The sequence below is a fragment of the Epinephelus lanceolatus genome, chromosome 4, assembly GCF_041903045.1.
Source record: "Epinephelus lanceolatus isolate andai-2023 chromosome 4, ASM4190304v1, whole genome shotgun sequence".
NCBI lineage: Eukaryota > Metazoa > Chordata > Actinopteri > Perciformes > Serranidae > Epinephelus > Epinephelus lanceolatus.
Genome location: NC_135737.1, coordinates 38250263 through 38262396, shown reverse-complemented (window position 1 = coordinate 38262396; position 12134 = coordinate 38250263). Strand labels below are relative to the sequence as shown.

Below are 12134 nucleotides of genomic sequence, written 5' to 3'. Positions count from 1 at the left end.
TCTTGCTTTTGAATACAGGGGTAAAATCATGTGTACTAGAACTGGCAGAAAGTTTTGACTATTTTTCTAATCATAAGGCACTGAACACAAAGACTGATGGGCAGTTTTATGAATGATATTTCATATTTGATTACACTGATTTCTGTATAATGCTGTCATAGCCTGTATTAGAAAGTGACAAGTGCTGTATGCAAAAGGCTGCAATCTGGACAATAACTTTATAGAATAAGCAACAGTTTAAGGTGTGAACAACAGTTTATATACATTAGATTGTACTGTGTAGGTCTTTTTTCAACATTTTATTGATAGACAGCATGAACATAATACAATAGTTAGATAATGCCAGGGGATCAGACCACCAAAAGTATTCTTACATCAGCTCATTAAATGTTATACAGGGTTTTTGGTAAATTTTGATTTCTGAATATGACATTTTGCAAGTAATACAATCAGATTTATGATGTTGTATTGATTTGCTTTGGTAGAAGGGTAAGTAAAAACGCCAAACAATACATTCTCACGAGAAAGGGGAAATTCAAAATCAATATACTGGGAAATAAAAGAACAGTCATCTTGCCAAAAACACAGGAGTGGGGACAAGGCCAAAATGGATGGCGTAAATCTTCTAGAGTCAGTTGACAAATGAGCAGTGCACAACAATGTCATTTATATCTGAGGAAATGTCATGGTGTGATAAAAACTGTGAGTCACCTTAAAGGTCACTTCCTTCACCTTATTTGTAACAAGAATTTAGAAGGTAGGCACCAGATTTTCTTCCAGTCCAGGTCTGAAGTGAGAAACTTTTACTTTCTGAAATAAAGCACATACAGCACAGTTATTATGTCTTTCTACATGAGAAACAAGTCTGACCAACATAATAAACAACAAGATCCAGAGGTAGAAAAGTCAATTTAAATACAGCAGAGTTGTTGTAGGAGCCAGGAGGGGTTGCATAAAAAACTAAAGCATATTCCGTTGGTGGTATATGAACACCAGACTTGTCCAAAAGTTGAGAATATGACATTAAAGCACCCTGGGACTGGTAATGTAGGTCGTTGTCTGGCTTCATGCTCATTTTGACGTCACACAGTCAGAAAGAGTACCGCTTTTGCTGCATTCAGGAGCTCTTTGTAAATATAGGTACTTTGCTTTTAAATTGTAAATAAGTGTTGTTTTGTAGTACAAAATGAGTGGTATTAATAGGTTATGTATTGTGAAGTGGTGGAAGGCTAAAACGATAGTGTGTGCATGAATATTTGGATGTAAATTACACAGAATAATACATTATGTATATGTCATGTCACGGTTTCCATGGGAATGCCAGGGCGTCTACGTTATTATTCTGGGAGTTTAATTTTGACATCTAAAGATTTTTTAGTTTTACTAATGGACGAGTCTGCTTTAGTGTGTGTTTCGCCGTGCACTGATACAAGTTTCCTTCCCGGGACAACAAAGCCAAGTTCAGTTATACGTACAGCACCTGAATGCATCATAAGACCGGGTGCACATCACCGCCGGCGGTGACTTCGGCAGCTCCGCAAAACTTAAACACAGACAGTCATAGTCAAGAGTAGCAACCAGCAACGCTGAGAGCATTTCTGTTGTGTGACGGTACTCTGGGGAAATTACCTGACATCATTTGTAGCTGAAGAGATAAGTTAACAACATATTTATGCTGCTTTAATTACTCTATCTTCAGAATGAAAAGTAAAACAGAGGCAGCTTCGGGCTCCTGACAACTTCGGAGAAAGCTAACTTAGCTTAAAGCTGAAAAGAAACTGAAGTTAGCTTAGCGCTAGTTGTTAGAAGTTAGTTGGGGATTCTTTGTCGGTTACTCTTGTGATTCAGTAGGTGTTTACCGCACCGACGCTGACGTTAACTTAGCATTAACACCATCGAGAGCTCAAAGCTCTGAACTCAAGTCGATATCCAAAGTATTTAGCGTGGCTTTCAGTCGACTTTAGCTGAATCAAAAGGATTTCTATTGAACGGAAATAAACACTGGGCATTAACTCAACGTCACCTATATCAAGGTAAGTAAACTGTACGTTTATGTTAACGTTAGCTTCCGGTGTAACCGTGTATCTATTGTTTGGACTGTAAGTTAACTGGCAATTAAGTTATCTCCTCAGAAATCAATGTTGGTGTGAAACGTGCACTGGGTTAAATAATAACTTTCATTTGCATATGCTTGTTGTTGTATTGGCGATACACTGGCTTTAGAAAACATAAATGAGGAAACACTCATTAACACAAACTTGCTAACGTCACCTTGTCTGCTACAGATTCCAGGAACAATAGGTTGTATTTATGGAGTGGTTAAGAGCTTATCAGGGAAGGTGTGTTGACGGGTGGAAACACATCACTTATTTCCTCTTTGCAGAATGATAAAGACAAGTAGGGCAAGTAAAACCACTGTTTTTATTTTCCAGGGAACTTTTACCCACATTATAATTTCTTATATGACATGTAAGGTTGCAAAGATGAAAGCCTATCAAATGACAGTCAGGCACCATGTGCATGTGACATCCTTTTGTATCCAGAGTTGTTGTATTGTGTTTCTTTTTGTCAGCTTAAGTAGTCATCATAGTTAGCATGTGGTTAATCCTGTTTCTGCCACAGGACCTGAATGGCCTCCGTTGTTGCAGTGAAAACTGAGAAGCGACCTGCAGCTGATTCTCAGGATGCAGACTCCAATGCGAAAAAGCCCAGGTAAGCAAAGGTGCTGCGTAATCTGCCCGTGACTCATGCGTCAGTTTTGTCTACAGGGCTGGTTTAAATTTTCTTGAGATCCTATTTTTTTCCAGTCCTAAGGTAGGTTTTAGTTTCACACTGCATGTTATTCTGCTTGAAAACGGTGTGTTTAATGCTGTGTGGAAGGATTTGGGAAGCACCACGTTTGGAACCATCATCACTCAATCTCTGCCTGCCCCAAAGGAAACTGCTGCCCAGCCTGAAGACCAAGCGAGCCCCCGAGCTTGTCCTGGTGATTGGCACGGGGGTGAGCTCTGCAGTGGCCCCTCAGGTCCCTGCGCTCCGCTCCTGGAAGGGCCTCATCCAGGCATTGCTTGATGCAGCCAATGACTTTGATCTGCTGGAGGAGGAGGAGAGTCGGCGTTTCCAGAAGCACATGCAGGAAGATAAGAATTTGGTGCATGTGGCCCATGACCTCATTCAGAAACTTTCCCCGGTAAGTCTGCCTGAGCCTTTTTCCTTTCCTTGCCTTTCTGCACCACCCTGTCGCACAAGGACAAACACATGGCAGACAGACTGCCAGCTCACTGTCCTTTCCTCAGCCAGGGACATTTTGTTTCAGCTTCTATGGATTGAGATAAGATACCTTAGCCCTATCTCATTAAAAGACCCATAGCTAATGACTAATGACAAGGCTTGTTTGTTGGACTTGTTCTTAGAAATTGTGATCAATGCAAACACTGGATGTGGAATCAATCGCATATGTGAAGAGCGACTTGTTTTTGGTTTCTCACGCACTGGTGTGTAGAAAACCACATCTGCTTTCTTCAAGACTTTCTGAAAAAAAAAAAACCACACACACACACACACACTAATGAAGACACGCGAGCTGAACCACAGTTGTGTTTATTTTTTAAACCCTTTCTTGCTGTCCTTAATCAAGGCATACAGCATATTTACAGCTCATATACAGCATACAAACTTGCATTGAACTAGTTTTCCATGTGAAAAACACATCTTTGTCCCTTTCTATAAACATGATTTTTAAATCATTATTTTTAAACTAGGGCTGCCTGATTGTGGCAAAAATCACAATGACTATTATTTTGGTCAATATTGAGATCACAGCAGGATTACTCATTCACCAAAGGCTCTTCTTCTGTCATCTCGGCTTGAGGTGAACTAAACATGCCACAGCCTGGGGTTTTAGGGCGGAGCAAAAGCATACCACTGTATAGGAAAGGAGTGCGCTGGATTTATAACAAAAGACAAAAGGAGAGCATCGTTCATCAAAACAGAATGCAGTGCAGTAATCGATTTATCTTGATTATCTTGTTTTCGTAATAATTGGAAGCCAAACTCAAATCGAGCGTAACATTTGATCAATTGCCAAGCTCTACTTTAAACTGAAAAATCTTACAGGTTAATGTTTCGCTGGGTACAAAATGCACAAAGCTACGATGGTAGTTTGGGTAGTCAGGCCACTGAAATTTCCATTTCATCACCAAACAGACATACACAATAGTTTGCATTGGAAATAACTTCCCCAAACTGTGTTTAGTGAAGCAGTGCAAAGCCTTTAAATGTTCCTGTTATTCAGTCAGGTGTTCACTTTGTTTCTCTCATATTCTTCCAAATTCAGATGATAATTGTTTGTTTTTCCGAAGAGAAATAAAATTTATATAAAAACAAGCTTGACATCATATACAAGACCTCCGGTTTAATACAAGAAACTGAGCCACCCACCTTGTGGTGTGGACATTCTGTAAGACTGCATGATTGATCATATTAAATTGTAATTCAAGTATCTCTGCGCATTCACATTCTTAGAATTTACACATATTTGTTTTAAAAATTATTTCCATCAAACCACACCAAAATGTCTTAATTTTTCCTGAAGTTGCATCAACATCAAACAAGAATCTATTAGGAATAGAAGGCAAGGAATAGAAAATGCATTTTCTTATCACCAGTTCTGATCAAATTAATGTGCTATACACTTAAAATGGGTTACATTCTGTAGTGTGGAACTTTTTCGATTTTAAGACAGTTATGACAGCAAAAAACACAATGTTTTGTCACAGTTGTGGCACCAAGGGGAAACATTACAGTTTAATACACCAAAGTAGCCCACTGAAACTACCAGAAAATCTGTGCTATAAATATGACCATAAGAATACAACAAGATCCTCACACAAGGCATCACCATCCCTGACAGAGCTTTCACAGGCTCAGGAAGGTTACAGTCACGGCATTTTTTTATAGTCTCCTAATAAATCAAATCATAAACTGTGAGTTCTTTTTTACAGGACCTTGCAGCTCCAGATCAATTGGATTGTTACAGATGAATTGTGAAAACTGAAATGTACGTAAAACATTTTTGTATTTCCATATAACTCCGGTCTCTACCTATTGGACCGGTCTGGTCTGGAGCAGGGCTGGCAGATGGGAGCCTTAATACAGTTTGCCTCCTGTGTTAGTCATGTCTCATCGCACCTTTGACATTGATAAAACACGCTTTGTTTCAGCCCTCAGCCTGTTGTTACAAAGGGAACAAACAGCGCTTTTATGGCTTTATCTATCGTGTTTATTCCAATCCACAGTCGTGCAGACACCAGCCCACTGCTGTTGGCTACGGGCACAGAAGGCTCTAGCATGCTGATGAAAAAAACAAGCGCGAATAATGTGAACCAGCAGCCCCCGAGCCCAAATTTTTTCATTCAGACAGAGTTAAAGAACCACCCAAACAGAAAGCATACAGTAAGTTATCATAGAGGACATGTCGGTGTAGTGATTTCATTCACAAAACCCATCTGCAGTTTTCACATGTTAGCACTGGACCTGAGTTGAAGGCCTCTGACCCAAGAAAACAGATTTCTTCAAGTGTTTGAAACAGTCTTTCCCAGGGGCGTACGATACTAGACAATATGTCCTACTGTCAATAAACCGTTAGAAACCGAAGCATACGAGGGAGTGAGAGACCTGCCTTAAGTCCAGTTAATTCCAGTTACAGCTGCGAGAGTTTAACCCACTTTTCATGGCATTGTGTATCAGATGGATTATGGTGGTGTGCAGGCGCACAGTTTCAGGTAATTAGGGTAATCTTAAGTTAAAACTGAAAGAGAATGTTTTTGTTGTAAATCCTCTCACACCTTTGACCTTGACAAAAACAAGGCTAATAACAACTTTGCTGACAAGTTTATCTGCTAATGTCGGGCAAGAAACGTAAACAATATTTTCCACGGGGTCAGTGGAGGAAACTTATGATCATCTGTTGATTGTGATGGTGGTTATCTGAGATTTCAGATGATAAAGCAAAGCCCTTGCTGCAAAAGGAAGCTGTTGTGGTCTATTTTTTCCATGTCAGCTATCATTTTGAAATTAACCATAGCTGTCAGTGGAGAAAGATCAAATGTTCTGGTTAATTTGGGAATTTTCCAGTGGCAAGAGACTCATGAAAAGTCAGTCTCTGTCACTGCTGCTGCACACATATTTCTATATTTTACTAACTGCATGTCCACAGTCAGGTCCACAGCTTAATCTGTTAGTTTAGGATGAATATTTAGAAACCAGAGTTGTTTACTTGCACTTTATTTGGTCATTACATAAGTCCTGAGACAGTCCAAGGACACAGTGATCAGGATGGGTGCTGTAGACACTAGATGCGGATAATGAGCTTCTTCCTGTGGAAAGGACTCCCGCTGTTTAGCCCATTAGAGCTGTAATCTGTGGAAGTCAGCGGAGCATTTCCCTGTGCTGGGATCACCTTGGTCACTGCATCTCTGCGCTACTCTTTGCTATTCTTAGCTGCCCAACTCTTGATGCCTCTCACTCTCTTTTATTTTTTTTTTTTTTTTACAACAGACTCCTTCAGGTAAGGCTGTGATTTAGACTGTGTAGTCACAGCCCTGTAATCTCTTAGTAGACTACTCGGGTAGTGTGTGAGATGCTGCTTGAAGGGCAGTGGACAGGATCAGAGAGGGTGATGGAGAGTTTGATTCAGAACAAAGTTGCTCATGAGAAGATATTTTGAAAACTGGCAGACACTTGACACACTACTTAGGTTTCACTTGAGGGTAAGTTGGGACACATGGGATGGCAGTTTGGATTCTTGTAGAGGGCAGCGCCAAGGAGAAGTCTTCTTAAAAGCACATTTAAACGAAATCAGAAAGGCCTGGTGGCGTACATGACTATTTATGAGTTAGTTAGTGCTCAAGTTTGGGTCTAAGCTCCCGATTTAGTATAGTAACTATGCTGGGGCCTTTGCACCTCATGTGTGTAGGAGTAGGAGCGCTGACTAGGCAAAATAACTGTGCATACTCTAATATTAGGTTGTAAACAAAACCAAAAACAGATATATACCTACTGTTCTGTCTCTTCTGAGAAATTACCCTGCAGTGTTACTTTATTTTGTCCTCTTCTGTGGTGTTAGTGGTCGCAATTATTCTGTGGTTCCACCTTGTTCCTAAGCTCAGACAAAGAAACATTAACATACAACTGTTGCTCAACCTGGGCTCAAATGCACACATTTATTTTAAGACACACATGGTCAGGTCACATGGTCTGATAAGTAAAACTGTGTACTTAAGAGTTCAATCCCATTAAAAGGCTGCTTGTTGTGGGTTTGTGAAAGCGTCCTTGATATCAGAGTTGTGGCGAGTTAACAATGGATGACTGGTATTTAAATAATCTTGACAAGAAATACTTCCCTTAAACTAATGCAGCGATTCTGCTCGTGTTCAAACAAGTGTAACATGCCATTTCCAGTGAATGTAGGGATGTCAAACACTGACTGAGGCAGGGGTTAAATTCCCAAAGGGGCCACTCACGCTAGAAAGACAGTATACAAAGAGTACAGTAAAGTTTTATTAAATGAGGAACGTACAGATTTATACCTCACAATAGGGCTGTGTTCTCTTTTGTTTCCTGCCAGAGGTTATTTTATGAGTCAGTTTTCAGTGGGTACACACAGCAGTTATAGGGTGGAAACACTGTAAATTTTTACTTAGGCACTCTCCCAAGTATAAATACATGGTCATGTGCTGCTTTTGTTTTACTACAGTTTGGTCATTCTTGTGTTAAAACAAATCAAAGCATATTTAGGGACAGTCAGCACATGTTTTCTGTCATGAGAACGCATGGAGTGAGGTAGCAAATCTGTCTTACGTTGCAGCAACAATGAATAGAACTTAGACATGATACTTGTCAGCCTCGGGATCTGTGCTACAATGTTCGTTGTTAATTTATTTTTTATTGTGCCAGCTAAACTTCCTCTTCGTGCACTAGATCACAGTGCTGCTTATTGTTTGCTGTACTTCCCTTTCCAGCTGTTATCACTCTGCATTCAGTGTTGTTTAAAGTGCTCAGCTGACTATTTTTAAGTAAAAGTAGGTTGACACAGTCCATATGGCCTTGTGTTTTTGTGCAGTGTAGGACATTTTGTTGTGTGTTGCATGTCAGAAAGTCATTTATTTTTCTTTAGTAATACCACCAAATCTTGTCCTTGTTCAGTGTACTTTGTTATTAAAAGATTCTTGATGTTTTAACTTAAAAACCTACAAAATAGTTGCATGAAAGGTCTGCCACCTGGACAGTTTCTTACTTGTACAGTTTGTCTAGCATTCACCGTCTTTTTCTTTACAGAGAACTGGCAATGTGCGATCCACATTCTTTAAGGACTGTCTATACGAGGTGTTTGACGATTTGGAGTGCAAGATGGAGCACGCAGGGAAACATTTACTGCGCTCAGTGCTGCAGCTGATGGAGAGCGGCGCGCTGGTGCTCACTACTAACTTTGACAACCTACTTGAGATCTATGCAGCTCACCAGGGCACCAAGCTGGAGTCCTTGGACCTGACAGATGAGAAGAAGGTAAACAGTGTTTGGAGTATGTTACGGCACGGATTGACATTTCCTGCCAGTCAGCTTTGTTAGAGGAGTGCAAAGGTCACTAAAGAAATGTGTTATGTTGGGCCAGGCTCAGATTGTAGGAGTTTTACAAGTCTGACAGATTTGAAAATCCAAGTCACATTTTGTAGATTATTTCACCTCCAAACACACTGAAGCATGGCCACTAGCACTCTTTTTATTTTCTTCTCTATGCAACTCAATCACTGCAGTTTCACAGTTAGATTTACAACATTACCTTTCAGTGTAGTTCCTCATTGACCACTGTTTTAGAAAAATAGATAAAGCTTTGACCTGAAAGACCCCTTTGTCTATGACAGGTGGAGTAAGGTTAAAGTTCTGGTCATTACTCATCTGCGGTCGAATTTTATAGATTGAACAATATTTGCTTTTGGTTTAAGACTTGGCTGAAGAAGAAGCGTGTGTTTTCCCAGTAAACAAAAGGTTTTTTTTTCTCCTCTAATTTCCCTGCAAAAAACGCAGTTGTTCAATCGTGTAACTTATGTACCAGTTCATTTAAACTTAGTTTGGCTATTTGTTAAATGGAACACAGATTTGCAAGAAATTGGTCAGAGTTTTCTGAGCGACCCGTCGCCTTGCCTCTCAGTCCTGGTATTTATGCCTCATCTCCATCAGGGCTAATATCCTCTAACTGCTGTTCAGTGATTTTACTCCCAGCCCAGCCAGAACAGGATTGAGTGCAATGGACTGTAAAGTGTGTGCTAATGTGTGTGTGTCTAGGTGTTAGAGTGGGCTCAGGAGAAACGGAGGTTAAGTGTTCTGCATATCCACGGCGTTTACACCAACCCCAGCGGTATCGTGCTGCACCCTGCAGGCTACCAGAATGTACTGAGGAACACTGAAGTTATGGTGAGCATCTGGTTATGGTTCTGATCAAAAGGACTGTAGTCTGCACGATTCTTTACTAAACGGCTTAAAAGTATACTGTGCAGGAACTGTCGGGTACTGTTTGTTAACACCATCACAAATGAATGTGAACCTCGGAGTCAACCTCAGATTCACTCTTGTTCGCCATATTTGCATTTATGTGGTGCTGTGTCCACCATTTTCATAACTTCCTCTTGGATTCATAATGCTTGCGGTCTGGCACCTGAATGCTTTGTTTATGTAAAGTCCTGAACTCACCTGCCCACTGTACCCAGGAGCGTCCTAACCACTGCAAAATAATCCTGTGAAGGATACCTTTAAGTGTAAATGTACCCCCTACACTCCCTCTACCTACGCTTTTATGCAAGTGTAATGACATATCTTCCCACTGGTTTCAACAGCGTGAGATCCAGAAGCTCTACGAGACCAAATCTTTCGTGTTTCTCGGCTGCGGGCGCACAGTAGACGACACGACCTTCCAGGCTCTGTTCCTGGAGGCAGTCAAACACAAGTCCGACCTGGAACACTTCATGCTCGTGCGGCGAGAGGATGTGGGGGAGTTCAAGAAGCTGCGCGACAACATGCTGGACAAGGGCATCAAGGTCATCTCCTATGGAGACGAGTACGCTGACCTGCCTGAGTACTTTGAGAGGCTGGCCAACGAGATCTGCAACCGCGACGTGTCTACCAACGGCTGGGGTAAGGAGGATTAAAGTCAATCAGAATTAATTTGTCTGCCAGTTTGTAGGAGGAGGGGTGTTCCTGCGCTGCTTGCGATTACATTTGTAGGAAGGTGTTAAAGGGGCACCCCATCAGTTTGACATATGAACTTGGCTTGGGGAGTACTGTGCTGATGAAGGCATCAGTGTTATCTCAGCTGGAGCTTGAGAATTTTCAACATAAAGCCTGCATTTCAATCTAGAGGTGTGAGTATCTTAGAGGCTGGGAGATGCTTATGTTGGATTGTATTTTGGAAAATATGTGAGCCAGTGTTTTTGGAGCTCGATGTATACAAGGAATTAAAAGGCAGGATATCTGTTTCTGCTGCTTCCATCTTGACCAGCTGATTTTTGAATTGAAGCATTAAAATTTGCCCTGCTGATTTGATTGAGGGCGTAAATTGTGGTCAGTCGTCCTGGTTTCACACCAAAAGTTTCCTTTCAGTGATCAGAAAATGTGGGATTTATTACATTTCAGTTCAACATATCTGTTTAACCTTGTTGCTTTTCTTTCTGAGAGGAGTTCAGGATGTGAGTTGCCCTCATTTTGTAAAATTTTTGTCTTTATCTCCAGGATCGCCTTCTCAGAATGGGGAAGAACAGCAGAACGGCTTTAACACACAGAAAAGCCTCCTTCAAGGTTAGGACTGAATACTTCTCTTTGACTTCAGGCAGGGGCCACTTGACAGAGACATTTTCCAGAATAATACAATGAAGCACTGTCTAAGCTTCTTGTTTTTGTACTGCATGCTGGTAGATAGAAAATTCAAGTCTCTTCTTGATTTTCAGTATCAAAAAGACCTGCTGGTATTCCTTTACACAAAGATAAGATACAACTGACTTTGCAGTATTGCTTGCATGGCAGTCAGCGGCAACATTTCAGTTGATGCTCTTTGTTTCTCAGCTGTTCACTCAAGTCCCTTCCTTCTCTTTCTGCCCCAGACCATCATTCTTGACAGGCACACAGTCGGGATCAGTATCAGTCATTTTCCTCCACAGCTCCGTCGAGAGATCAGTCTACTCTGAGTAGTACTCGAGTCTGATTTCAATCAGTGGATTTAGGAATCCAGGAAAACTATGGGCCATGGGAGACCTTAAAGCCGTTGTCAGTATTTCACAGGTTTCTGTGATTTTCCTTCATTAATTCTTTTTTTAAAAGGGAAATGAGAAGTTTAAAGTAACCGTCAACGCTGATACCCAACCTCACAGTTCCACTGCACTGTATTTAAATGATGCTCAACATTTGGGAAGCTGCATTAAAAGGAAGTTTTAAATATACAGGTGATGGAATGGTTTGTTCTCATTTCAACTTTACAAAAATTACAGACATGTGTCCACTGACAGAAGTTGATTGTGCTGCATTGATTCATTGCTTAGATTTGGATTACAACGATGCAATCAAACAGACTGCATCACCTTGACCTACCTGCCCTGTAAGAAAAGTCTTAGGTGCAGGCTGTAACGCACACCACATCCTCTTAACTCAAAGCAATCTTGTGTTGATATGTAAGGACTGTATCTGTCATGCTCGACCCTGAAACCAGTAAAACTTGATTTGCACACTACTGGACGGGGGAATGGGTGGAAATATTTCTCTCAGTTATGGATGGTTACTTGGTTTGCAAATACATTGTTCAAGTTATTGTTATGATTCTGTCCTCTAATGTTCAGAAGATTATGTTTTCATAGCAGAGCGGTTCCCAGCCAGTAGCAATCACTTTGCCACTCCTTTGCTGAAAATGTTCTTTGTAAGCCTTTTTTGTATTTTTAATACCTGCATGTGTTTTCTGACATAGTATTTATAAGTACTATTTTCAAAATAAAGCTTTTGGTATCCCATTTGTCCTGTCGTGTTTACATGTCTTATTGACAATCATACCGGAGCGATCTGTAATGGGACTAGAAAGCATGTGCCCCTGCAACATA

The 12134-nt window shown here is 40.8% G+C and overlaps 1 protein-coding gene across 1 annotated transcript; it reads left to right on the top strand.

Annotated features, from left to right (window-relative positions):
• The first annotated feature begins 1507 nt into the window (after positions 1 to 1507).
• fam118b (family with sequence similarity 118 member B) lies at positions 1508 to 12047 on the top strand. The gene is made up of 8 exons (XM_033631329.2): positions 1508 to 2033; positions 2623 to 2712; positions 2938 to 3190; positions 8338 to 8565; positions 9343 to 9471; positions 9891 to 10188; positions 10783 to 10848; positions 11151 to 12047. Exons 2-8 carry the CDS (start codon positions 2630 to 2632, stop codon positions 11162 to 11164), a joined length of 1071 nt encoding a protein of 356 aa, XP_033487220.1. The 5' UTR covers positions 1508 to 2033; positions 2623 to 2629; the 3' UTR covers positions 11165 to 12047.
• Positions 12048 to 12134: the final 87 nt, after the last annotated feature.